This window comes from Equus quagga, chromosome 19, assembly GCF_021613505.1.
Source record: "Equus quagga isolate Etosha38 chromosome 19, UCLA_HA_Equagga_1.0, whole genome shotgun sequence".
NCBI classification, from domain to species: Eukaryota; Metazoa; Chordata; class Mammalia; order Perissodactyla; family Equidae; genus Equus; species Equus quagga.
Genome location: NC_060285.1, coordinates 9,809,581 through 9,837,412, shown reverse-complemented (window position 1 = coordinate 9,837,412; position 27,832 = coordinate 9,809,581). Strand labels below are relative to the sequence as shown.

The 27,832-nt window shown below is 57.7% G+C and overlaps 1 protein-coding gene across 1 annotated transcript in view; it reads left to right on the top strand.

Moving 5' to 3' along the window:
• Window positions 1-27,832, top strand: part of CACNA1I (calcium voltage-gated channel subunit alpha1 I) — a 103,573-nt gene that overhangs the window by 10,551 nt on the left and 65,190 nt on the right. The window contains exons 2-4 of the mRNA XM_046646699.1: window positions 10,774-10,885; window positions 12,551-12,684; window positions 27,035-27,132. Coding sequence (XP_046502655.1) covers window positions 10,774-10,885; window positions 12,551-12,684; window positions 27,035-27,132 — 344 coding nt within the window. The remainder of the gene's footprint in view (window positions 1-10,773; window positions 10,886-12,550; window positions 12,685-27,034; window positions 27,133-27,832) is intronic.

Below are 27,832 nucleotides of genomic sequence, written 5' to 3'. Positions count from 1 at the left end.
TACCCATCCATCCATCCATTTACCTATCCACTCATCCATCCATCCTCTCACCCATCCATCCATCCATTTGTCTGTATTTCCATCTCGTCATCCATTCACCTGCCCACCCACCTATCCATCTACCTAACCCTTACATTCATGCATTCATCCACCCACCTTCCCAACCATCTACCCATTCAATTATCCATTACCCAAATGCCCTACCCCCACCCTCCTATCTACCCATCTGTAACCCATTTACTCATCCATCCATTCGCTTGTTTGGCGGATGCTTGTTAATTACCACACCTCCCCCTACCTCTCATCCACCTTGCATCTGCTGAATGCCCAGCCCAGCCCTGTGTTGGGGCCATCACTCTCTCCTTGTACTGCTTACAAGGCCCTTTTGAACCTGACTGGTTCTCTTCACCTTCTGCTGGACTGTGAGCTCCTCGAGGACAGGCTCCATGTTCCATTAGTGCCTGTCTCTTCTTTAGGCCTTGGCCCTCAGCCCTGCACATAGTGCACGTGCAGCAAAGCTTTCAATGAAGTGCATCCTAGTGAGGATGGAGGTGGACAGAGATAAGGCAGACCTGGAAACTTACACAAAGGGCCTTGAACGCCAAGCCAAGGAGTTTGGAAAGTCTGGAAGGCAGTAGGGAGCCATGGAAGGCTTTTGGTATTTCAGGAGCCCTCTGGCTCTGCGTGGAGGATTTATCAGAGGAGGCAAGCCTGGAGGAGGAGGGTGTTCAGAGACTCTGGACTGAGAGTGCGGGCTGCCTGGGGCAGGGTGGGTGCAGAGGAGAGGATGGAGAGGAGAGATGTGGGCGGTGCAACGGGCAGGTCTCTGAGGTGGACATGGAGATGAGGGAAGGGAGGCTGCTGAGGGTCCTCGTCCTGAGGGAGAGCTTCCAGGGTGCTGGTGACTGGAGGCATCGCTCATGGGGGTGGGACGTGCAGAGAATTCGGTGGTCTGGGGAGAACGTGGCCTATCCCATTTTGGACATGATGAATTTGAGGTGCCCAGAGACATCCTGGGGCAGTGTCTTGGGGCCTGTTGCTCAGCAGTGGGTGAGCCTGGGGCTGGGACGGACTCGGGACCTGGTCAGCCCCTGGACCACAGGAGTCGAGGCTGTGGGAGTGGATGTGGGGTCAGGGAGAGAAGAGGGGAGGCCAGAGGGCTGGGGAGCCTGAGAAGACCCAGCATTTAAGGGACAGAAGACCTGCCCAGTGGCTGTGGTGTCCCTGGGGCCCAAGGGGGAGAGAGATTCTAGAACAAGGGTCTTGGGGTTTGTGGACCCAGATGGGGACAACATGCATATTTGTTTCCACTGACCTTAGACTGAAATTTAGCATTTCTTTCTGTTACAAATGGAGGTAACAAACCACGGTGGGGTCATTGGTGGTTCCTGTGACTGTCACCGTAGCAATCAGCGCTATTTCCATGTCACGGCACGGTCGTTGGAGAGCCCTCAGGACATCCCCAACGCCCGTCACTGCTTCACAGTCACGCAGTGTCAGACCCACGCTGGCTCCGGTTATTCATTGTGTTGATAACGAAGCACCGTAGTTCTCTATCACAAATTTGTTTTTTTAAAAAATATTTTGACATCTATCTTGACATAACTGGCTTCCTTCCTTTCTAATCCTAAGCGTTTTTTTAAAAGAAATTTATGCATTTAAAAACATGATTGTGAGAAGGGGCCGCTGAGCTTCCCGGGGGCACAGGAAAGCCTAAGAATGGCCGCTGCTGCAGGAGAGCGGTCGGCCATGCCCGGTGCCGCTGGCCCGGCGGGCGAGGAGGAGGGCTCCACGTGTGGAGTGTGTGTAGGGGCGTGAAGGGCTGTGGGGCTCCATGGGAACGCACCCGTGAGCGTGCACACGTGTGTGGTCAGGGGCAGGCAGGGGAGATGTGTGTCCCCCAGGAGACCGAGGGAGAATGTCATCGCCCTGCGTCTAGCCCTCACCCTCTCTGTCCACGTCTCCACCAAGTGTCCACTCGTGGTTTCTGGAGGGCAGGGGCCACATCTTCTTCGTTCAGGGTTCCCAGAGCCACTGTGGGCCAGACAGAGGGAGGCCTCAGTGAGGGGGTGCTGAATAAATGAATAGTGAATGATGGACATTAAAAAGGAGAGGAGAGGAAATTCAAGGTGGGAAGGGAGGCTGCAAATTCCTCCAGTGCAGAAATCCCTCCTTAGCCTCCTTGATACCTCCCAGTGATGGGGACCTCACTCTGTCCTGAGGCTGCAGTGCCCCCGAGCACAGAAAGGGATGAATGTGCTCTGCCCTTGGAGAGCACAGCCTGTTTGGGGCTGAGAGACCAGGACAGACCACACTCGGTTCGACAGCTGCTATAAGAGCTGTGAGGGCCCAGGGGCGGTGTCTACACCACCTGCCTAGGAGTCCAGGAGGCTTTCCTGCAGGCACACCTTCTCTGTGGGTGGGCTCCTGAGGTGGGGTCAGCCCACAGGCGTGGGACCCTGGCCCCCCAGGGGCCTGCCTCACCCTTCTCTTCAGCAGTGGCTGAAGCAGTGGCGTCTGGAGCTCCTTGGCTGGAGCTTTCCTCCCGTGGACCACGTGCCCCAGGTTTTCTGCCAAGCTGGCAGCCCCTGTTCCCTTTCCATCACCTCCCCCACTCCGGCTGTCTGCGCCGGACACCACAGCCTGCTGGGCATCTGGGAATCAGAGACTTTGGCCAAATTCAATGAGTTCTCAGATTATCAGGGTTCTAAGAAGTGGGTTGGGGGCAGAGACGGCCCTCCAAGGAAGGAAGGGAGGGCGCACTCCCTCGTCCCTCCCCCTAAGGGATCTCAGCTCACTGAGGCTCCATAGCTTATAAGTAGACCAATCAGCCTGGGTAGGACTGTGTGTCATGGGGGGAGCTCCCCGTCACTGGAGGCATGTAAGCGGAGGCCTAGGACCATCTGCCCAGCAGGTCTGTTCACTTTATGGAGCAACTTTCTGTCCCAGCTCAACCACTGTGTCAGCTTGGGCAAGTCCTGCTGTCTCTGGACTTTCATTCTCCTCTCTGTAAAGTGGGTGCCGCCGTGCCTGTCTCCCAACACTGCTGTGGGCACGGGCGGAACAAATCCTTAAACAAACAGAGGATGGGATGGTGTGAGCTTCCAATCCTGGCTCTGTCCTTTGCTAACAGTGGCTTTGGGGAAGTCTGTGAGACGGGGTGACACCCCTCCCTTGCAGGCTCGTGGTGAAGGTTACGGGGGTCCGTGACAGCAGGCGGCCCCCGAGATGCTTGTGTTTTCTTAATTGTTGCGTTTTGATTTTTCCTCCTGCGGGTGCTCTTCATCATGTTACACTTTTTTTTTTTTTTAAAGATTTTATTTTTTCCTTTTTCTCCCCAAAGCCCCCCAGTACATAGTTGTATATTCTTTGTTGTGGGTCCTTCTAGTTGTGGCATGTGGGACGCTGCCTCAGCGTGGTCTGATGAGCAGTGCCATGTCCGCGCCCAGGATTCGAACCAACGAAACACTGGGCCGCCTGCAGCGGAGCGCGCGAACTTAACCACTCGGCTACGGGGCCAGCTCCATCATCATGTTACACTTTTGATCAAGGTAAAACACACATGCAGTAGAGCTCACAAATTGTAGTGTCCAGCTCCAGGCAGTTTTCCTTGTAAACACCCTCCCATGAGCCCACTCAGGCCAAGAAGAACACCTCCAGAAGATGGAGGGATCCCCAGAAGCTCCCTCATCCCAGCCCCGATGGATTCTGCCCCCCAGTTCCCACTGCTCTGACCTCCTTCCCTGTGGGTTAACGCTGCCTGATTTTTTCCCTTCACATACGTGGATTCAGAGGCTCTTTGCTCCTTGGTGTCCGGCTTCCGTTACCCGACGTTCCGTCGTTGAGCTCCATCCATGCTGTTGCGTGTACTGCGGTTTGTTCTTTTTCATCACTGGGCAGGATTCCATCGAATGGATGTACCACAGGGGTTCTCAGCCTTGGCACTGTTGACATTTGGGCCGGATAATTCTTTGCGGAGGGGCTGTCATGTGCGTTGTAGGATGTTTAGCAGCATCTGGTCTCTACCTACTGGCGGCCAGCGCCCTGCCTCCCCAAGTTGTCACAACCAAAAATGTCTTCAGACATGGCCACATGTCCCCTGGGGTTAGAGTCATCCCCGGTTAAAACCTGCTGCCCCACTCACTCTCCTGTCGAGGGGCACTCGAGTTGATCCCAGGTTGGGGCTGTTAGGAGTAATACGTGCCTTTCGCAGGCTTCTGTCGGCATTTCTCTGGGGTTTGGACCCAGGAGCAGCATTGCTGGGCTTATGTTTTGCTTTAATAGATGCCGCCAAACAGCTTTCAGAGTGGTTGTTGCTCATAAAAATAAGTCGAATGAAGGAATGAATTAGTGAATGGATAGCGTCTTTAAAGTTCAGGGCCCGGAGCATGGCTGACATTCAGAATGGTAGCCACTGTCACTATAGTGCGTGCTATGCAGCTTCACGTCACGCCGGGTCCTGGAACAGGGACGCACTCTGGACACCTCCGGGGCAGGAGTGAGTCCGGTTCATCTCAGTACACTGATGCACAGGCCAGGTATACAGCCGGTGCTTCACAGATGCTTGTGGCCCTAGCCTCAGGGGAGCACAGAGCTGGCCCGAGAACCTGGGTCTGGAACCTCAGGCCCCAGCCTGGGAAGGCCCAAGGCCTCAGCTCCCATCCTTGGAGCCACTGGGGACCAATCGGGGAGGGACTCCGGAGCAGGTCCTGGCCCACCTTCCCTGCCTCCGTGGTCCAGGAGGATGCAGCCCCCAGCCGCTCCCTCCACTTGATTTATTTAGACAACTGAGGTGCACCCAGGAAATAGATCGGATTTCAGATTTGACAAAAATAAAAACAAACTTGGCCGTCCCAGCCAAACCCAGCACTCCCACCCACCCTCCCAGATCCCCCCAATTATAGAAACTGTGACTGTCAGCAGGGCCTACAGGATGGAGGGTGGTGGTTGCCATGGTAACCGTGCAGGCCTCTGGCTCTAGCTCCTGGAGAGGAGGCTGCCCCAAGGGGCCTGCCGGGACACCAGGCACTGTCCCTTCATTCAGTCACTCTTCTCTCTAGGAAGTGGCAGGTCTGAGGGGGCCCCTGGCATGGTGGCCTCCCTGGGGACCGTGTTCCCCCAGTTTGCACCCCAGCCTTCTCAAGACTCAGCAGCAAGGACGTGGGGTGGAGTTATGGTTCCGATCAAGCTCGGCCTCTTACTGGGGCCCTTGAGGCCAGCATCCTCCCCTTGCTGGCTTCCCCTGCCACTGTCTCCCAAAGGTGGGTCCTTCCTCCCCAGCCCCTGGTGGAACATCCCCCTTCCAGACTCCACAAGGCACAGCCAGATGGGCTGATGGCTGGGCTCACCGCTGCCCCAGGACCCGTAGGGAGGAGACCTTTGGGTGAGAAGGAAAAGCACATATTCCATTGACCACATGCTGGTCCGTCGTACTCCAGGCTCTGTGCCGGGTGCCGCCGAGCATGTGGCTGAGCACATGGGATCTGGAGCCAGCAGAGGCGGGTTCAAATCCTGCTCCTGCCGCTTACCAGCTACAGGAACCCCAGGCCTGGAGCCCACTCTCGGTGACTCAGTTTCCTCATCTGTAAAACGGGGTAGCAGTAGTACCTGACAGTTTGGGGGAGCTCTGCTGAAATTCTGGGGTGACTCTCTGCCGTGTCAGGCCTGAACGGACTGATTCTCTTTGAAAGGCTGTGAGTGAAGAGTCAGCATTTCTTATTTTCTTCTTGTGGTCGTATTAAGTAATCGGCACAAATGCCAGCGTGGGGTTCTCAGTCCTCTGCTGGTGAGGTGGCTTTTTTCCCCCAAAGCCAAAGACCAGGAGGCCCCGAGCCGTGTTGTGACAAAGGGCGGGCTTTCTCTGCTGCACAGCACGTGACCAGCCTGGGCCCCAGACCACGGCTGGAATGCTCTGTGTTCTGGGACCTCACGTGCCTGCTGTCAGGTTTAAATGAGATAATACGTGCTGTTTGATTACAAAGCTCCGTGGCAAACAAACACTGCAGAACACTTGAGAAACGTTCGCCCCTGTTGCCATTATTGCTGTTGTCACCCGGTGCCTGGCACACAGCAGGCACTCGATGCATGCTCATTCATTCACTGCTGGGCTCTGAGGCCCCAGTTTGGACCAAGGAAGGCGTGGGCAGAGCAGGTAGGGGTGAGACATGGACGGGGTGGGGGTGAGGTTAGGGCCTGGGCTGCAGGTGGGGGCTGGCTGGAGGTGGGGCTGAGAGGGGCTGGGGGCTCTGCAGCCCCCTGAGGACCCTGCGGTGGTTTTTCTCCCCGAGCTGAGCAGGTGTTGGGAAAGCTCTGCCTGCCGAAGAGACCGTTGATTGGATCACCGTCGAGGCCTTTCCCCATCTGAGTTTCTCAAAGGTGCCCATGGCTGCCCGTCAGGGATCTAACCAGCCTCCAGTGACCGCGTGTGGCCGTGCCGAGCGGGCAGGACACATGCGGAGCCTGGACGTTTGGGGATGTGGGGTTTCGCTGTGGGTTTGTGGTTCAGCAGTGGCTCAGGGACCCCTGCAGGTGGGGAGCCTGTGGTCTGCCGGTCACTTCGCTTTGGGCTCGCTGTGGCTCGTGGACAGCTCTCTGCCCCTCTGTTTCCCATCTGAGCAACGGGCGATGGGAGTAGTTGCTCTCTGGGGACCTCGGTGAGGTTGTTCTGTGACAGTCACTGCAAGAGGAGTGACAGTCTGAGCGAGGAAGCAGACAAGGTGTCATGGCCTCAGATGCCAGGCAGGGGCTTTGAGCCTTGCCGTGAGAGGCAACCGGGAGCCACTGAAGATCCCCTGCGCTCTCGGAGCCAGCGCTCAGGTCCAGGAATCCCATACTGCCCTTCTGGGGCCTCTGTCTGCCCTCAAATGGCCCCAGAACGCCAGAGCTTTGCCCAGCTGTGCCTGAGCATCCTCAAGGCTTGTGACTCATGGTGGAAACCTTAGGCGTTTGGCCAGGCTGTGGAGTCGCTCAGCCCGGAGACCTCGACTCCCTCTGACAGCCTCCTGCCCCACGCTACGGGGTCTGGTTCGACTTCAAGAGGGCTGGTGCCTTTGTTCCCCGAGCCAGCGGGGCGCTTGTCAGGAACCGCGGGCAGCGCTGCCAGCTCTGGCCTGACTTCTGAGCCTCATGGGCTCTTGGAAGGGGCCCAGGCTCTGCCATCTGGGATTTCCCCGAGCGCCTCCGGGCAGGGCTGAGACTGTCCATCTCGGAATGTCTGAAGCTGAGCAGTCTAGAGGTGAAAGCCACTCCATCTGCCCTCTCGAGGGACTCAGTGCAGCGGGCAAGCTGGACAAGCAACAGAGGCAGCCCTGGCAGTGGCTGCGGACACCACCGAGGCAGACCGTTTGGGCTCCGCGCTGACTGTGTGACCTTGGGCAAGTCCCTCCACTCTCTGGGTCTGTGTCCTAGGTCTGTGATGAGAAGGGGGGCCATGTCCCTAGGAGCCTGGCACGCAGTTGTCGTGGTTACTGCCAAGTTCATTACTGTGATACCAGCTAGACCAGGTGGGTAGGGAGCAATTCTGGAGAGGAGGCTGGACCACCACCTTGGGAGCAGGGAAAGGTGCTTCAGGGGAAGCTTCGAGAAGAGGTGAGAAACGAACTGGGTTCTGAAGGATGAGTAGGAGTTTGCCTGGTAGAGTCCATAGAGGGAAGGGAAAGTACGTGCAGAATATGCTTGGGGACAGCAAGAAGTTCAGTGCATGTCAAGGCCCGTGGGAGGAGCAAGGCCAGAGGAGTTCACTGAGGTCAGATTCTAGGCGGTCTTGGGTATCAGGTAAGGAGGGTAATGGGGAGCCATGGAAAGTTTTTGAACAGGGGAGAGGCATGGTCAGAGTTGTGGTTAATCTGGCAGGGGCAGAATAGCTTGGGGACAAGAAAAGCAGGCTGTGGCTTTGTGTGCCATCTCTGCCTTTTTCCAGCTGGTGACCTTGGGCAAATCTTGTTCCCTTCATGTCTCAGTTTCCTCATTTGTAAGTGGGGCCTATAATAGCGCTGTGAGGATGAAACGAGGTAACACTTGTCAAGGGCTCGGAGAGGGCTGGGCATGCGGCAGGTGCCTGGTTATTGTGTGGAGCAGATTGGAGGGGCAGAGACCAGAGCTGGAGGTGAGCGGGGAGGCCGTGCAGGGTCCAGGCGAGAGAGGCTGAGGACAGGCTGAGGCCTCAGGGTAGGGAGGGGGAAGTCACAGGCAGAGACAGGCCATGCGTCACAGAGGAGAGCACTGGCCTTGGAGTCCAGCAGGCCGGGTGTGAATCTAAGCTCCGGCACTTCCCAGCTGTGTGACCCAGGAGAGGCCCCTGGTTTCTCTGAGCCTCGGTTTTCCTCATCTGTAAAATAGGCCTGCTGAACTCTACTGCTCAGATCCCTGGTGAGGGAGAAGTGGGGGTGCCAGGCCTGTGGGAGACACCTGCTAAGTGCACTTTGAACTTGAAACTGGCAGGAAGGACAGGGGGAGCAGAGGAGGTGGCTGGAAGGCAAGCGAGCACGACGGGCTGGGGGGAAAGACAAGGGGGATGGGGGATGTTCGCTGGTAATTAGAACGTTTGAACTTCAAAAAAGTTAATTAACGATGAAGCTGCTGCTGGAGCGATGCTCAGGCTAGAAGGGGGCCCTGGCAGCCACTGAAATTAATTACAGGCTGTGGTGGGAGAATGGCAGTGGGGTGGGGGTAGGGGGCAGGAAGGAGCAGGGCTGGGGCAAGGAGGGTCTGAGAGGGAGGTGGGAGGGAGGGTTGTCATCTCAAGGTGAGCAAGGGCCAGGGACGGGAGGGAGGCTGTTGCCGGGGAAACCAGGTCCGGCTCCCATCAGGCAGGAGGTGCTTAGCCCTGCTGGGTGGGGTCTGGCTGAGGGTCTGGCTCGTATGGCGACATCCAAGCTTAGAACAAGGGCTTTGAAGTTGAGGGGTGAGGGTTTTCATTTGGGAATGCTTAAGAATCACTGGATGTCAGAGTGAGTGAGGCCCGTAGAGATTTATTCCTTCATTCAACAGACGTTTATTGACCTCCTACTAGATGCCTGCCACTCACAGCTCTGAATGCAAAACCCCTGTCCCCTTGGAGTGAGGTTCTAGCTGTGGACAAAGACAAGGAGCATGTCAACAAGACAGCTTCAGGGCATAAGTGCTCAGGAGGCCATAAAGCTGGGAGAGGGTGGCAGTCGGGTGGGAGAGGGTGACTGCTGCGGGAGTGGGTCAGAGAGGTTGGGTGGGGACTTCTCAGAGGAGGTAACAATGAAGCCAAAGGGTCAGAAAGCAGCCCTTGAAGGTCTTGGGAAGAGTTTTCCAGGTAGAGCGCATGGCATGTGCAAAGGCCCTGAGGTGGAGAGTGCCTGTGGTGCCTGAGGAGTGGCAGGAGGACAGTGAGGCTGGAGGGGAGTGAGCAGGGCAGAGATAGAAGGAGATGAGGTAGTGGGGAGTGGTAGGTGGGGCCTTGCAGACCACAGCGAGGGCTTCAAAGTTTATACTGAGAGAGACAGGGAGCCATGGCAGGGTTTTGAGCCGGGGAGGAGGTGATCTCTCTGATGTTTTCAGCAGCTCACTGCTGCTGCAGGGAGAGTGGACCAGAGGGGCCCGAGCAGACCCGGGGGCCCAGTGAGGAGGCTCCTTGACTGCCGGTGGGGAACCTGCAGAGATTCAGAGACCTCAGAGCGGGTCCGTGCAGGGCCTGGAGCTCAAACACAGGCCCCCTGGTTTACACTTTTACAGCACAGGAGCTTCCCTCCCTGCTTCCTGGGGCTCAGTTTCTGGGGGCAGGAAGGGAGTGTGTAGGCAGTGTACCCCTCCACTGACAGAAGGAGGACCCGTGTAAGTCCAGTTTCCCTGGGGCCACCCTCTTTTCAATGAGGCACAGGTTTTTGGGGGCCCCGTGGAGCTCCGACCCCTGGTCCTCTGACTCTAGGAGGATGGGGGGGGCGGGTGGTGGGACTGGGCTTTGTCGCTGTGTTCTAAGACTTGGCAGGATTTCACCAGGAAGGAAGGGAAGGGAGAGCGTGTGGATGAGGAGAGCAGCCTGGCCGGGGGAGTGAGGGGGAGCCCATGCATCGGGTTCCACGCATGGGCCCCAGAGCCCTGCCCAAGGCTGGGGAAAGAGATGGTCTCTAGCCCCCCTGGTTGCAGGAGACGTTCTGCCTGGGCAGGCCTGAGGAAGCCGAGCCCACCCTACTTGGTGCAGGGCTGGGGGGGGCCTAGGTGCAGACATTCTGGAGTCTGGAGAGGAGCTCTGACCTGGCCATAGGGGAGGAGAGGAGGACAGGGGCGTCCAGCTAATCTCAGCCACGCTGGACAGGCCCGCTGCAGGCTCCACATCCAGGCCTCCAGCAGAGAGGGAGCGGGCATGGGGCAGGGGAGGGGAGAGGTGGTCAGAGAAGGGAGGCAGTGACAGTCAGAGGGAGGGGTCAGAGGCACAGAGGCAGGAAACTCCAGAGATGGCCTGCCAGCCAGGCCTCTGGGGACCTTGCCCTTCTGGGCCTGAAGGGGACTCTCAGGCTGGGGCCAGGAGGTGGGGCCGGGGGTCCTGGCAGGCTGTAGCTTGGGGTTTGGGTTCTCTGGTGGGTTTGGCGCGTGTGGCCTCACACTGTCAGTTGTGAGGCGGGTAGGCTGGCTCCACGGTCTTTGAAAACAGGCATCGACCCATTCAGGGAAGGCACAGGAGGAGGGAAGAGCCGGGAGTGGGGTGTCCACCTGTGTTTGTGGTGGGTGGGGTATTACATTCCAGGGTGCACTCTGCCCACTGTGGCAGCGGCGGCCCCACTGTTTTGTCCTTAACTCTGTGTGCACGTGGTTCGAATGTGTCAGCATGCTGGTGATCCTGCTGAACTGCGTGACACTTGGCATGTACCAGCCCTGCGACGACATGGACTGCCTGTCGGAGCGCTGCAAGATCCTGCAGGTGAGGCTGGCCCGCCCCACCCCGCGCACCAGCCGTGCCTGCCGGCCCCACAATGCCCCGCCCACCCACAATGCCCGCCCTCCGGCCCTGCCCATCCGCCCCGCCCCTTCCCCCCGCCGTGCCGGTCCGCCCTGCCTTGCCCGCCACGCCGCATCCCCGCTCCTTGGCCTGCCCTGCTCAGCTGGCTGTCTTCTTCCTCACTCCCTTACTGGTCTTACCCATTCTCCTTCGTGGTCCTCTCTCCCTTCCATCCCCTCCTCTCCATCTCCGGGCTTCTGCTCTTGTGCAGGCCGGCATCTTCTCCCACTAGGCACCACCCCCAGCCTCCTCCTGGTCTCCCCAACCTTAGACTCCCCCCGCCACCTCGCCCATGCCGGTAGAGCACCAGTGACCTCTGCCGAAAGCCTGCCCTTGGCCCCCGAGTGCTTTTGGAATAAAGGTCAAGCTCCATAACTGGCTCTTGATACCCTAAAGGAGTGGGCCTCTGCTTGCTCTCCTGTTTTCACGTCCCGAGGTCCCAGGTGGGGGCCTGGCCTTTGTACCTGCCACCATCCCGGGTGGCACACGTGTGCCGTAGGCTGGGTGTTGGGCTCACCCCCATTTTACAGCGTGGAAACACTCTGGGCTGTCTCCCTGGGAAAGCCGGATTCCTCCCGGGGGGAGCTGCCCTCTGCCTCCCATGTTTCCACAGGACTCAGCAGTTCCCAAGCAGCCCAGGGCCTCTGGATCCCCTGGGGCTCTTGTTGGAGACCCCTGGCTGGTCCCGAACCTGCAGAGTCAGAATCTCTGGGGGCGGGGGTCTGGGGTCCCAGTGGGTCCCAAGCTCCTCAGCCAGCCCCAGGTCCCCGGGTGGAGTCAGAACTGGTTAGCCTCAGTGGGTACTAGGCTGGCTGCCCTGCTGGGTGGTGAGCTCACCGAGGCCTCCTCTCTGGGTCCCCGACCCCTAGCCTACGTCCTGCTGTCAGTAGGAGCTCAGCCCCTTTTGCTGAGTTGAACTGACTGCAGCCCTCATTGATCCTGGAAAGAGCAATTCCACCCAGGTCCTGTCCTCAGGAGATATATACTCGCCTGAGCCCTAGTTAGGGACACGTTTAGGCCTCCTTTCTGAGCAGAGAAGGCAGCGCTGAGACCTGTGCCCGTGGGGGGAGGGTCAGGCCTGCTTGGAGAAAGCTCCTCCCATGGGGGCTTTGGAGTCAGGTAGACCTGAGTGTCAGTTCTGGTTCTGCCACTCACCTGCTGTGTGACCTGAGGCAAGTTGCTGAGCCTTTCTGAGTCTCAGTTTCCTCATCTGTAAAATGGGACTGTTCATGGGGGTCATTGTAAGAATTAGAAGAGAGAGTGCAGGTCAAGTGTCCAGTGCCTGACAATTATTAGGGAGAGCCTCTTTGCCCCACTCCCATAAGGAACAAATAAAATGGGCTGTGTGACCTCGGGCAAGTTCATTCCCCTCTCTGGGCCTCAGTCTTCTCATCTGTGAAATGATTGCATTGGACCAGGATCTCTGAGCTTCTCTTCCTGCCTCTTCCAGGAGAAGACGTTTCCAGGTCTTTCCCAGGCCCCTCGTGTCCATGCCCACGTCCCCACCTCACACTGTAGCTCTGACCCCTGGGTCCTGCTCCGAACCTCACACTGTCCCTGCTTCTTGCCTTCCTCCTGCCCCTGCAGGTGTTTGACGACTTTATCTTCGTCTTCTTTGCCATGGAGATGGTGCTCAAGATGGTGGCCCTGGGCATTTTTGGCAAGAAGTGCTACCTTGGGGACACATGGAACCGACTGGACTTCTTCATTGTCATGGCAGGGTAGGTGGTGCCCATTGGACGGGACTGGGCCTCTGTAATTTAATGAACCCACGGGGCTTTGGTGATAGTGAGGAAGCTGCGTGGTCATGTCTGGGGCCCTCCTGGACCCCCGGGGGGGAGGACTGATGCCCCTTCACTGAGTGGCCTGGACAGACAGACAGTCTGTCCTCCTCTCTGTGGTCACCTTGTGTCCTCCTGCACCATCAGCTGATACTGGGTCTGTTTCCACTGACTAACTGTATGACCCTGAGAAAGCCACTTGACCTCTCTAAGCCTCAGTTTCCTCAGCTGTAAAACAGGGATAATAGTAGTCGCGTCAAAGTGAGCACCCGGGGAAAGTTAGCTCTGATTACTGTTATTGTTATTGTTATCATTATTGACATGGAGCATAGACTCGAGCACCGACTGCAGCCTGTGGTTATTCTTATTTCTACCAAGACACAAGCTGCCGTCGGAGGGGCCCGGGGACAGCAGAGCCTGTCTGCAGCATCTGTGCCTTATTCTTGCTTTTCTGGATCCACCAGGCTGGCGGCCCATTCACACCTTCATCCAACAACCGGGGGTGGGATGCGCTCCTGCCAAGTGTCAGTGCTGTCCTAGAGGGGGGGTCTGCAGCACAGCAAGCCCAGACGTGGGCTTTGTCCTTCCCGACTACTGTCTGGGAGAGGCAGGCCACAGCGACCGGGGTGAAGGTGTCACGCACAGAGAGGAGGGCTCTGGGCAAAGCGTTGTGTTTTCTGAGAGCATCTCTGAGCCAGGCTGGGGACTTGGGGGCTTGGGGACTTTCCTGAGGGTGACACACAAGAGCTGAAGGTAGGTGTTAACTGTGCCCAGTATTGGGTCAATATGGCAGAGGTGAGGAGGGAGAGAAAAAGGCTGGAGGCCCGTGAGTGTGTGTACCTGTGAGTGTGTTCGTGTGTCATTGTATGAGTGTGCGTGTATTCACGTATGTGAGTGTGTCAGCATGTGTGTGCTGCCGTGGAGAAGGGGCAGGGAGGGTAGTCAGGCACATGGCCGAGATGGGGGTCAGCACCACCAAGTATACGCTAAATACCGCGGATGTGTTCTGAAGCGAAATGACTTGTCGGCTAGTGTTTTAAAAATGTTACACCTCTTCTAAGCATCCTTTCTACAAACGGTGTTCAGCTTCACAACCACACTGTCAGCAGCTCTTCAGACCTAACTAGCAGTCACGCTGGGTTCCTTTGGTTTCTCGTGAACCATGTCACCCCTCTGTCAAGGTCTTATTCTCATTCTCGTTCTGGTTTGGCTGGAGGATATCCTGAAGTAGTCTTTATAAAGAAAAGCTGTTTGGATAGTGTCATTTTTCAGTCTTGCCTGTGCAAACATAGATTCCTCTGATCTTCATGTGTGAAGGACAGTTTTCATCTGCACTGTTCCAGAACCATCATGTTGATCCCTTGGAACCTGGCACATGGTACCGTTCAAATCTACGACACGGCACTGCGGGTGAGTCCAGTGGAGGTCTGAATCTTATTTCTTGGGAACAACCTGCTTTTTCCTTGCTGGAAGCTTGTAGGGTATTCTCCTTACTTTCAGACTTTAGACCCTTCACTAGGGCCAGACTGGGTGTAGGATCGCTCCCTGTGGGGCCTTTTGGAACTCAAGATGCGACACGTATGTTCCTTCAGGTCAGAAAGAAATTCTTTTATTTCTTCTTTGATCGTTGCCCATCCTTCTCTGCTCTCTCCTGCGATTCCCATTAAATGGATACTTCTCTCCTCTCTCTGTTCTGTACATCTTTCCTCTTTCCCCTCACAGACTTCATCTGCAGCAGGAGAGAGGTCCTTGACTGGGTCTTCTGAGTCACTAACGACACCCCTTCCTCTGTTTACAGCCCCTGTCGGAAGCCTTCATCTCCTCTGCATCTCGTTTATTCTCAAGATAGCTTCTCATTTATTTATTTATTTATTTATTTAGAGGAAGATTAGCCCTGAGCTAACACCTGCGGCTAATCCTCCTCTTTTTTTGCTGAGGAAGACTGGCCCTGAGCTCACATCTGTGCCCAAGTTCCTCTACTTTATATGTGGGATGCCTGCTACAGTGTGGCTTGACAAGCGGTGCATAGGTTCACGCCTGGGATCCGAACCAGCGAACCCCGGACCGTGAAAGCAGAACATGCAAACTTAACCGCTGCGCCACCAGGCCGGCCCCCCCAGGATCACTTCTTGTTCTTGAGTTTTCAGAAAAGCTTGTGCCTCTTTTTGTTTTATAGATGCAGTATTCACTCGAATCTCCTTATGGACACTCAGTGGGCTTCTTAAAAGTCCTTTCCTGATCCTGAAGTCAAAGTATAAATTCCAAAAAGCTAAAAAACAAATGACCCCCACACCAATCTTAGGAGGAAAGTGTATCACAGATTTATTCCACTTGTGAGGGAGGAACCAGCAGAGTTAGGACAATGGGTGCTGGAGGAAGAATGCTTAGCGTCAGAGCTGCTGGATGACCCACAGGGTCAGAAAGCCATGACCTTGGGGGTTATCTTTTCTGTCGGACAGAAATCACTTACGGAAATCGACAAGTTAACATGTAATTTCACAGCAGCCAGACCTTTAATTAACAGTAAATAGTGACTCAAACAGAGGAACATTCCTCTGGATAATAATCCTTAGATGGGTCTGTTAACCCCACGATGACGTTGTGAGAAATACCGCCTTCTCTTTGCCCGTTTCCAGGTTTTAGGATAATTTTTCTTAATTCCTGTCTTGGGGAAGTCATTTGTTTTGCTGGCTCCGTCACTGCCCCCCGTGAGCGTGCCGCCTGCCCTTTGGACTTGCAGAGTCTCCTCTGTTGCTTGGTGACTCCCCTCTGTCTCCTCAAACTTACAGATTCAGACAGTGAAGATCTGAGCTGAGCAGAGTGAGGAGCTGGCCTGTGAGGTCTCCATTCGAAACTGTCTCTTGGTCCTTGGGGTGGGGGCGGGATGAGGTGGGGTCCGCAGGGCAGCTCCTCCTGGCGGGAGGGAGGGCTGGCCACGTGTGCAGTGGCACAGGGCCCCATGCTTGGTTTAATGCTCTGCGGTCACCATTTAAAAATTCTTAAGTTTTGAACAAGGGGCCCTGCGTTTTCTTTTAGCACTGGGCCCCCTAAATTATGTAGCTGGTCCTGGCTAGGGAGGAGACTCAGTGGAGACCCACGTGCCCAGCTCTGTGCGGGATGCAGGTGACCCCGACCTGTCCCTCTCTTGAAGGTCCTCCCATCCTTTACGCCTAGGGATGGCATGGCTGCGGAGGGCCAGATGGGAAGCCACAACCCGGGGCTCCCCAGGTCTGCTCCCACTCCAGACCCGTCCCCAGAGCTGCCTGCCCAGCCCCCGCGGTCCCACCCAGGCTTGGTGCTATAAATGTTCTGTTTCCCAAGTAACAGGCCTGACATCCCAAGGATGTCTTCTTCCTTCCTGCTCCTCCCCTTCCCAAAATTACTGGCTCCTTCTTCAAGCGACAGAACCTCTGCGCTGGAAGGTTCCTTAGAGGTCAGAGCCTTCTTCTCCACTCTAGTCAGCCCTTGCTTGCATGCTGCCACTGCGGGGAACTCACCATCTCACAAGGCAGCCAGTCCCCAGCTGGGACAGCCTAATGTGCTAGAAAGTTCTTTCTTTCACTGAGCTGACATTTGTCTTCCTGGAGCTCCTGCCTGATGGGCCCATTCACTCACAAATCAGCATTTATTGAGCACCTACTATGTGCCAGGCCTTGTGCTGGGCAGGGGGACACGAGATGAGACAGATGCTGCTGTGATCTCAGGGGCCTCACAGTTTAGAAGTAGATATAAAACATACAATTCTAAATAAATCCTAAATTGGGATCAGTGCTGTCACAAAGAAGCAGAGGGACCTGATTTAGACAGAGGGGTCAGTGTCCGGCTCCCCAAGGAAGAGGCTCCAGGTAGAGAGGACAGCATGCAGAGGGCCTGAGGGGCCATCTGAGGAAGTGAGGGGGAGCGGAGGGGGGTGTTGGAGCTCAGGGACCCCCGGGGTAGGAGTGGGTGCAGAGAGATGAAGCCAGAGATGGGGGCAGGGGCCTGACTGCACGGGGGCCCCGAGCCTGCAGACTCAGGACAGTCCTTCCGAACTCAGGCGGCGTCTCCCCTTCTTCACATGAAATGTCCCCAGTGCCTCCCACCATTTGTCAAAGGACAGGTGAGGAGGCCTCACCTGCTGGACTCCGCTCAAGTGACCAAGGCCGTCTTGGTCCCTGGCTGGGAAGCAGGAGCCTGCCTCCCAGTGGGGACTTATGGGGCGGAGAGGACGGGCTGTCCTTGTCCCAGGGCCGTGTAGGATTGTGGTGACCTGCTGAGAGGCTGTGCTCCCTGCCACCCCAGGTGGTATTCACCCTCGAAGCCAGGGTCTCTCCCACCCCACTTTTTTTTTTAACCCAAATACCAAACCTGGCATTTCTTGCTATCAGTTTCATCTTACAGGGCTCTCCTGGAGTCCTGATCCAGTCACTCATTACATTTACTCCCTGTGCTCCATCAGACCAGGACAGCGAGCCCTGAGGCACTTCACTAGAGACTCTCTTCCAGCGTGTGACAACGCCCCAGTAATCATCGGGTAATAGCTGAACCCACCTCACCGTCTTATTGAAGCCACGTGTTTCTGCCCTTGTCCATTAGGAGGTCATGAAATATGCAATAACGTTCTTGTTGAGCTTGAGGTCTTCTTTATCCGTATCTCTCCCTTGGTGCATCGTGCTGGTAATGCAACCTCCTCCCCGAAACCAAAAACATGAAATGGCCATTGCCGGCTGCGTGGCTGGGTGGGGGGGTGGTGCTCGGCCCTGCTATTAACAGTTTCCCCAAGAATTCCAATGCCAGGTCTCTGCAGGGACCGCTCCAGAAGGAGGCCGAGCCGAGCCTTGCCAAGAGAGTGGCCGGCTTGGGCCCCGCCTGAGATGAATGCAGGGAACAGGAGCCGCCTTAAGTCTGGAAGCTCTTGAAAGCTTCCGGCTGGGTCTGAGGGCACCCCGAGAGGGGCTGGGTGGGGAAAGTGGAGCAGCTGAGGGCTGAGGGGGAGCAGACAGGGGAAGGGCGACCTCCCCAGTCCTCAAACACGTGCACAGCCTTGCACCCCTTCTCGGTGCTCCTCAAAATTCAGGGAGCAACAGGATCACAGGGCACATGTTAAAACACAGATTCCTGGGCCTCAGCCCGGGGATCTGGACCCAGCAGGGATGGCAGGGCCTCGGAGTCTGCATTGTAACCAAACGCGCAGGCGGCCCAATGCAGGTGATCTAGTTCATCTGACCTTCATGGAGCCCCTCCTTGGGAGGGCTTCAAGTGGAAATCACCATTCCCAGTTTGGAGAGCCACAGGAAGGGGAAGAGGCATGGGGAGGGCGCCATCGCTGATCTGTGTCCAGGATCTGAGTTAACTCTCATGACAAGTAGAAGTGCTTTGCAAACAGAACAGTGGGGGCTCCTCGCAAGAATTTCTATCGTCATTAATAATATCAACAGAAATAGCAGTAACGTCAGGCACTCAGCACCTTGGCCAGAGCGTGGGAAGGAGAGGCTGGGCCAGGATTATCACACCCTGGAAACATCTCCTGAGTACACGCGGGGAACAGCTCCCCCACCCTGACTCTTACAGGCGCTTGGGAAACGAAACGTCAATAAGAATTGTTCCTCAGCCCCGGAGGAGAGCTTTCTAAAAAGATGAGGCAGGCACGTCCCCTCTGCGGTTGCTGGCTGAGAGCTGCTTTTGTCCAAAGCGCCCCATCGCGGGACTTTAGAAAGCAAAGGGAATTGAGTCCTCTTAGGCATCACCCAGGGCTGTGTGAAAGTATGAGCATCTCCTGTTTGCTGAGTACTCACTGTGATCCAGGTGCCGTGCAGGATCTGGCTTAATCTTCAGCCAAGCTCTGGGAGGGAGGGACTGTGGTCAGTTCCATTTTACAGATGAGGCCTGGGGCCAGGGAGCCATTTGCCCAAGGTCACAGGCTGGTAAGGGGCAGAGTCAGGAATGGAACCCAGGGAGCTTGGCTGGGAGCAAGTCCTGGTTCTGTGTCACTTGTGGGTGTATCTGTCAGGGATGTCTTTGGCTGCAAGTAACAGAACATCTCACCAACAGTGGCTTGAGCAAATCCTGGGGTGTTTTTTCTGACGTAACAGTAAGTTGCGAGGCTGGTGGTCACTGGGTGACGGCTCTGTGATAGGGAGGGTGACGTCCTTATGATTTTCCAGGCCTTTCTTTCATGGTCACAAGGTGGCTGCTGAAGCTGTGGGCGTTGTGTCTGCATTGAAGGCTGGAGAGTGAAGGGAGCCAGGGCCATGTTGGCAGTGCCCATCCACTTGGATCAGGAAAACAGCACTTTCTTTGCTAGCTCCTTCCCCTGTCCCAGCATGCTTGGCCAGAACTGGGTCTCGTGGCCATCCTTAGCTGCAAGGGAAGCCAGGGAAATAGAAAATATCATTGAATTTGGCTGGATCAACCAAGAATTGTTGCCGGGGCCAGGCAAGATTAGAAGAGAGAACGCTCATTGGGTGGGCGACTCTCAGAGTCTGCCACATTCCTCTCCTTGGGCCTGAGTTTCTTCATCTGCTCTGGACCAAGGCTGTGGCCCTGCCATGTCTCCAAGCCCTGGCTGGAGCCCTCGGAGCTCTGCCTTGGCTGACCGGGCAGGGCGTGTGATCTTTTGAGAAACCTAAAGTCAAATACTAACCCTGTGCAAGCTTCGCAGAGGCCTGTCCCTGCCAGCAGACCCGGCTGTGGTTATGCTCATCAGAGTGTCATCACTGGGGCTGTTTCCAGGAGCCTTGGAGCTGGGCTTCCTCCTGCAAGGCCCCATGCACAGTATCTGTGGGTCAGGGAAGCACACCCTCCTGGCCCTGTCACTGACTCTACACCCTGATATATCGCGGCTCTACAGCTCTGTCTGCTCCAAGGACTGGGTGCGCTGAGGGCAGGACCAAGGCTGAGTCATCACCCTGGAGTCCCTGGAGCCTGGCCGTGGGCCAGCATGGTGGGGGCGGCTCTGTGACTTGTTTGTTTCCTATCTGTTGTGCCCAGGCACCGCAGAGCTGGGGGAGAGCGTTTCTGGGACCATTTTCTTTAAGCTGAACTGGCCGTTGGGTGGGCGTGGATCTGGGAAAGTTCTAGTGGGAACCTTGGAGTGGATGATTTCTCATCTGCATATGGAGTAGAGTGGGGGAGAGAGCGATGATCTGCTCAGGTCCGTTTCCATGGAAACAGGATGCTAGATGCCAAGGGGAGGGGTGTAAGTCACCAGAGATTCTCGGGCCACAGGTTAACAAGCCAGACCCCAGTTGTCATGAATCCGGCAGGACGCTCTCAGTTACACGGGACAGGAACCCGCGGATTTATCGTCTTAAGGGATTTATCATCTCCTTCCCTGGCTTCAGGGCCAGCTGGATCCAGAATCCTGACCGTGCGTCCTCCCGTCCCACAGCTCGCTGGCTCCTCTGGGCTGACCTCCATCCCTGGGAACTTTCCTCTCGGGTGCGGGCGCCGGCGGGCAGCCCCGCGGGCTCAAGGTTCACTGGCTCCCTCTGGTTCAACAGAAAGTCTCCTTCCCTTTCCCAGCCGCTCCAACGGGTGTTCAACGGAACCTCCTTGGCTGGGATTGGCTGGCTCGGGTCATGTGCTCACCCCTGAACCAATCCCTGTGGCCGAAGTGAGGCAGCGCTCTGATTGGCCAGGCCTAGGTCAAGGCCCACCCCCGACACCCGGCGTGATGCTGGCTGCCCACGTACCACGTGGCCTGAGAGCCGGGAGGACAGACCTGGAAACCCAGGGACTGTTATCCTGAGAGCAGAGAGGGGAGCTCAGGGCAGGGGAACCAGCCGCCGCTCGGGTGGTCTCCCAGAAGTGATGTTTACTGACTGGGCTGGGCTCCCTTACGTCCTCACAATCCTGAGATCTTGGGGTTTTAAACCCATTTTGCAGATGAGGAAATGGAGGCTCAGAGAGATGAGCAGGCTGGCTCGGGTCACACAGCCTGTATGGGCCCGATCCGGGATGTGCTGGGGTAAGAGGGGTTTACCTTTACAGAGGCCACAATATCCCAGTTGGCCCGCCCCGGAGGACTTGGGCAGCCTCACCAGCCCTCGGAAGGATGTGGGGCGAGTCCTGGGTGAGAGGCATTTCCCCCATTTCAATGTGGTAGAGCCGAAAGTGTCTCCATCTGGTTCCCAACAGCCGTGCCCACCTGCGTGATGCCAAGACTGCGCTGGATTAACGGAGCTAAATTTCACGGGAGGCAGACATCATGAGGCATATTTGGGACATATACTAAAAAATTGCATATTGTTATCTGAAGTTCAAATTTAACCGTGCATCCTGTATTTGCCTGGCAACTTACCCAGAGATAAAGTCCCGGGAGTATTGTCGTGAGCGGAGGTCCAGGGTCTCCTGCTGCTGAGGTCCCATGAGCTGCCCCAGTTCCTGCCTGTGCAGCCCTTCCTTCCGCTTTGTGGCCCCAAATTCCCCCTTTTCTCTGAACTTGGCCTGAGCTGGTTTCAGAGCATCAGTTGCCTCATCAGGTGAGTGAGCTATAGGATTTGTGTGAGGATGTATGGGTGAAAATGACCCATAAATCGGAAAGTGCTGGCTGAAGTCGAGGATTAATGTTATTACTCCCTCATTCTCTCCATTATTCCTTTCCTCCCTCCGTCCCTCCACTGACACCTACTATGTGCAGGGAGCTGGCAGATCAGCTTAGGCTGGTGGTCTGGTGATCAACCAACACAAGCCTGAGTCATCACAGAGCTGCCTCCTGACAGATGATCTGCCATTTCCAGCATCGCGGCTTCCTTTCCATTAGCTACATCTTAAATTACATTTTAAGGAAGCCCCCGTGGGCCCCTTGCAAAGATTGAGGAAACACCCTATTTTTATCAGCAACACACAGAAATCATCTCCTGGGAGGGGTGGTTCCTGGAAAGATGTTAAATCTCAGTCATTTTATGTTGCTTCTTGTCAGCTCCACTAGTTTCCGGACCTCATCACTTAAGTTATCTGTTTGACAAGCTGGCATGGGGAGCCCGCCTCCAAGCCAGAGTCTGGGCGGGGCGCTGGGGACCCAGCTGGGACTCTGAGCCAGCCCCTGGCCTGAGGAACAGGGACGTGACAGAGCACGCCTCAGAGCCAGAGGTGCCCTAAGAGAGGCACGGTGGGACACAAGGCAGGAGAGCTCAGTTCTGCCCGGGGTGGGATCTGGAAAGCCAGGAAGGGCAACTCCATCCAGGTGGAAAGACTGGTAAATGCAGAGATAGGTGGGCTGGAAACAGCATGTGCCCTCTGGGAACTGGAGATGTTCGGGCGTCCCTGGATGCAGGACACATGGCGGGCAGTGCTGGGGTCATGGTCAGAGAGCTTCCGCAGGGCCTTACTGCCTGGGCTTTCTCCGGCAGGAGGTGGGAATCCAGGGAGGGGTTTCAGCTGGCCTCCTGTGATTTGTGGGCAAATGTGAACTGAGGCAGCGGATGAGGCTGTGATATAATAATAGCTGACACTTCCTTGGCTCTTACTTGTGTCAGGCCCTGTTCTAAGCACTGAAGCCATGAATGAACACATTTCATCCTCCCCACACCCCCATGAGGCCGGTTCTGTGAGTCGCCTGAGGTCACACGGTGCAGTAGCCGCAGAGCTGGGACTGGAACCCAGGCTCTGTGCTCTAACCACTTGGCAACACTGCCTCCAGGGATGCTAGTCGTGTTCCATGTGCTGCCGTGTGTGTTGTGCTTGCTGGGAACCTGGCCAGCTGAGAGGGGTGCTCGTGAGCCAGAAGGAGCCTGGCCTGATGACTGAGGTGGGGGGCGGGGCGGGTTATGCAGAGCTCCTGGGTCCCCCACTACCTGGCTGGGTGACCTGGGCTCTTCCTGAGCCTCAACTTCCTCATCTGCAGTGGGCGCCATAATCCCACCGTGGGAAGGTGCGTACAGTGCTCGGCACCCAGTGGGTGCTCAGGAAACCCTTCTGTGTCAACCAGGACTCTGGGTTGCCAGGGACAGTAGTGCAGTGTAGACGGGGCCCAAGCCCCAAATGGAATGCATTGGCTCCTGTAACCTTGAAGAACAGAGGGCAGATCTGGGATTTGGGTGCAGCTGGAGGGAGCGCTCGAACCATATGGTCAGGATCCTGCCTCTCCCCAGCTCTGGCCTCAGCCTTCCTTTGTGTTGGCAAAATTCTCAGACCACCACGGAGGCAAGATGGCCCTTAGCGCCTCCGGCCTTCCAGGCGGTGGCTTAGCCGGGAGAGCACCTCTTCCCTGCAGTCCCAGCTCATGGGCTCAGCTGCCCCTCATGGCCCACCTGGTGCCCACCCTGAGCCAGTCATGGTGGCCTGGGGGCTGGAGTCCACGGGTTGACCAGGCCTGCATCTTTGAGCCTCTCGGGGGAGCCCGGGGAACTGGGAGTGGGGAAGGGAGGCTCCTCATCGGGAATAAGTGGGGGTGTGCCCTGAGGAGCGGACGTCTGCCCTCCCTACCCACCCCTGGCATGGCCCCCCATCCCCACCCCGGCATGGCCACACCCCAGGCCCTCTTTCCGGGGGACACCTGGAACCAGGTTCAGCTGCCTTCCTCCTGGGGTGATCCCAGGACGAAAGAAGTGCTCGCGTTAAAGCAAAATTACTTACCTAATTAGGTGCTTGGGAGCGGCAGGAGGTGGTGGGGGTTTTTGTTGATTTTTTTCCTTAGACTTTTAGCACTAGAGCCGCGCGATAAAGTAACTGTGTAATTAGGAATTAATTTCTCGCTCCCGCAAGTGATGTCTTACTTGGGGCCCGAGGGAAGGCAGCCCGGTGGTTATTCACCCACAGAGCCGCCTCCCCTCACCTCCTCTCTTTGGAGGGGGCCCTCCTGCAGCTGTGGTCCAGGGTGGGAGGGGAGGAAGGGGGTAGAAGGTAGTTTCTGTGAGTGGATCCCCTGAGGGCCTACTGTGTGCGTGTGGGGCTGGTGCAGGGGTCCGGGGGAGGGGGGATCTGAGGAGGAGAGAGGTGCACAGCCAGCATCCACCCAGCCCGTGGATAATGCTGCAGCCCCCGGCCTTGCTGCCCCAATTCCGAGGAGCGCTCCAGAGCCTCTGAGGGGGTCCCCGCTGGGATGGCGCTCCAGTCGCCCACCCGCAGTGGTAATCTGCTCCCAACAGCCCCTCCTCGGCTTTTCTCCCTTCCCACTCCTGCACTGCGCTTCCTGGGCTCACCTCGAAAAGAAGCTGTTCCTCCCAGGTCCTTGGCTCAGGCTCTGTGTGGGGGAACCCCAACGAGACAGGACAGGAGGTGTGAACAATGTGGAAGGAGCCAGAGGGGAGAGGGGTGAAGTCAGCCTGCGGTGCAGGGAGGGCGTGAGCAGGGGCTGCTGGAGGAGGCGGTCCTGAAGGAAGGATGAGAGTGAGGAGAAAGGTCAGGGGTGAAGGGAGGGGCCCGCGGTGTGCTGCTGCCTCAGTCCCCCTCGGAGATGGGCGCCAGGGTCTGATCAGCCTGCTGTGGGAGGGCTGGGGTCTGAGAGGTATTCGGACCCTAAAGCTATTAACTGTGGGTAATTGTGGGCCTCAGTGACCTCCAGTCACAACTTGTATCTCACTCAGGACCCGGGGCCAGTCACTCCCCCCATCCCCCTTTGCTTTAGAGAAACATGAAAGGAAAGCTTGATTTCTCACTGCGGGTCCTGAATACGTGGGCATCTGTAAAAGTTTCCCATTCTCCTCCCCAGCTTATCCTGGGGCAGGGACAGTGGTGGGCGTCCCTTGCTTAATTAACTGCCAAGAGCCCCAGGCTGTGGGCTTTGTGTGGGGATGCAGCCCCCGGTGGCAGTGGGTCGGGGGAGGCAGGCACCAGGCAGGGTTGTCCTGAGGCTCCCGTAGCGGGCGGGCGAGCCCTGGCTGCTTGTAGCCGGGTCTGCCCTGGTCCAGGGGAGCATGGAGAGGGTGAGGCTGATCCGAGTAATGTACGGGGCTCGAACCGGTGAAGGCACGTGGAGGGTGAGCACAGTGCCTGGCAGGCAGTGGGCCCCCACAAAGCATTTGCTCTTCTCTGTCTGCCATCCATCTGGGGAGCATCTAGTTATTTTTGTTGTGAGACTTCACGAGGATGGCAGCAAACCCTGGGCTGGCACCTGCGGGAGCTCGGCAGGTGCGCCCGGGGCTCCTGAAACAGTACGTGGGTGGGTCCAGTGTGGCGTGGGCGGGGGCCCCCACCCCCAGCACACCCAGCAAAGAAAGCATAAGGGAGCCTCAGGGGGTCCAGCCCTCCCCAGGGCCTGCTGCTGCCCCACTGTCAGGATGGACGGAGCCAGGGCCCAAGGGAGAGGGTCTGTGTTCATGGGGGTGGGCTGGCTGCCTGCGGTGGGGGGGAGAGGGTGTGTGCATGTGCGCCCGCCAGTGTGAACGCCTGTTTGTGTGCCCGTGTGCCACCCCCGCAGTGCCTCCGTCACACACATCTCTCTGGCTGCCTGGAGAGCTCTTTCTACAAAGTATGACAATGACAGCTGGGCTCACCCACACGCGGAATCCTCCTGCAGCTCCGCTCCCTCGAGCTCCCCCTGCCTCGCCCACGGTCCCTGGGCACCCCAGCTCCCCCTCTCTGCCTGGCCGCTGCCCTGCGCCCCTCCCTCCCTCCCTCTAGCACTTTTTTGTCATACCCCCTCATCTGAATTTGGGCTGTGGTAGGAGTGTGCATGTATGAGGGTATCCAAGGAGTGAGTGTGTGCGTGGCAGATGGTTGTGTGCAGGTGTGTAGCTGTGTGTGCACACACGCGTGTGAGGGGGAGAGAGAGAGTGCGAGAGCACGGGCATCAGAGCCTGCACCCCAGGATGCGGGCGGCGGGGGGGGGGGGGGGGGGGGCGGGGGGGGAGGGTTGTGGATAGAGGCATTTCAGGCAACCGAAGCCTTCGCTCAATTACTCCTCAAGCGGTGGGAGGGGTAGTGACTGCACAACAGTCGGACAGGTTTGTGGGGCGTGTCGGGAAAGCCTTCATTTCCCGCTGGCTGACTAGGGGTGACAGGTGGAGCCACAGCGGTGCTGGGGCTGGGAGGGAGGGAGGGTCTGGCGTTGCAGGCCCTGAACCTGTCCTTTGTTGGGGGCGCAGGAGGGTAGCGACCGAGTAGGTGGGATCTGGTGGAAGCACAGGGAGCCACAGAGTGGACCCCCGAGATCTGCCTCCTGTGGGGGTCTGGGAGGACTTCCTGGAGGAGGCAGACTGCCTCCAAGGAGCTGCAGGGCTGGTTGCGCTTGGAGGGGAGGGTGGGCCTGTTTGATGAGACCCCGGGAAGAGAACCAGGGCCGCGGGGAGGGCTCCACTGTTGCCTTTGCCTCTCCAGGTGGGCACTCCTGAGGGGAGGGCAGGGTCTGGGTCATTTTTGGGTCCCTAGCACCTGGACCGGCCCAGTTCCTCTTGAACTCCGGTGTGGAAAAGCTTTTGGGACTCCAGGGGCATCTGTGGGGAACCCTACAGCACAGTCAGGTTTCAGGGGTTGCGGAAGAGGGAGGGGCAGTGGGACAGGCAGAGGGACAGCGGGAGCAAAGGCCTAGACCAGGGACATGCGGGGGCCGTGGGGCTGGAGCCCGGGTGCCTGGCAGGGGCTGGCCGGGCTGGGCGTGGCCAGCGAGGAGAGTGGACTATTCCTGTAGGCCAGATATGGCGCACAGGCCCATCCCGGAGAGGTGGCCCATGAAGGCTGGCGGGTGGAGCTCGGAGCACAGCAGAGCAGGGAGGGGCCCGACCTGGTGTGGCTCCTGCCTCGAGCCTCTACCTGTTCTGGGTGAGCTGGGCACGCGAGGTCACGTCTCCTACAGCCTCATCTCCTCTGTAAGTCTGGGTGTCTGACCCTGGCTGGGTGGGCCCCCGAGGACTCCGGGAGACGTAAGGACGGGGGCCTTCACTCGGGCCTCTGTCTGCACACGGGCTTCACGGACGCTGTGCGGCTGTGACTGTGACGCCCAGTCCCCAGCCTGGGTCAGCCCGGGGTCTGTCACCCCTCTGTTCTCCCCTCTGGGGAGCGGGGCTAATGTGCCCTCTTTCAGAGGCTGCTCCCGATGTGGGGCAGGAGCCACCTGGCTCAGCCCTGGGCACGCAGTCTCTGTTCCCTTCACCCCCCTGCCCCCGACCCCATCTACTGGGATCCTGGGCACAGTCAGGCAGGTGGTGTCACCAGCCCCGTTCACAGAGGAGGAGGCAGGCGGCGGGGACAGGCCAAGGTCACACGGCCAACCGGGGCAGAGCCGGGATTTGGACCCTGGTCTTACTGACGCCTTCCGGGCAGGTATGGGCGTGCGAGGGTGGGCATGGGTGGCCAGAGACCAGCCCTGCCTGGCCACGGCTCCGGCTGTCGCTCCTGCCCCGTCCCTCACTCTCCTCCCCTCTCTCCGCAGGATGGTCGAGTACTCCCTGGACCTTCAGAACATCAACCTGTCGGCCATCCGCACCGTGCGCGTCCTCAGGCCCCTCAAAGCCATCAATCGTGTGCCCAGTGAGTTGGCCCCTGCCCCGGCCTGCCCGCCACCCGTTCACTCAGAAAACACTGACCAACGCTTTCCAGCGCCAGGCCTGTGCTGGGCGTGGGGACCCTTCAGAGGCCTGGGCCCTGCTCCCACGGGGCTTGGGGGCCGGTGTCTGGGCCTGAAGACCCCGGAGGGTGGCCCTGACGCCTCTCAGTCCAGAAGAGCTTGGGCTGCAGCCTGCTGGGGGGTCCGGCGTTTCAGGGACAAGGCTCCTTGGGGGCTGGCTGTCAAGGTGGCACGTAGTGAAGGAAGCCGCCTAGATGGAGGGAGGGCGTTGTGCAGCGTTTCTCTGGGGAGGGGGTCCCCGGGGCCCTCACTGGAGCTCCATTACCTCCCGATCCCCTCCAGCTGTGTCCACCCCCTCCGCTCATCCATCCGTCTGCCCATCCGTCTGTCCACCGCCTAGTATCGAGGTGTCACCTTGTAACAACAAGCCCCAACGTGTCCAGACTCAGACAGTTGTCAGAGCTTTTCATCTCCGCGATGTCTTTTGAGCCTTACAGGCCCCTGTTAGGGAGGTGGGCTGTTCTCATGAAAAACTGAGACGACAAACCGAGACTTGGAGACTTGAGGTCACCTGCCCAAGCGTCCTCCTGACTCCTCACACAGTGCTCTTCCCACTGCCCAAGCGTCCTCCTGACTCCTCACACAGTGCTCTTCCCACTGCCC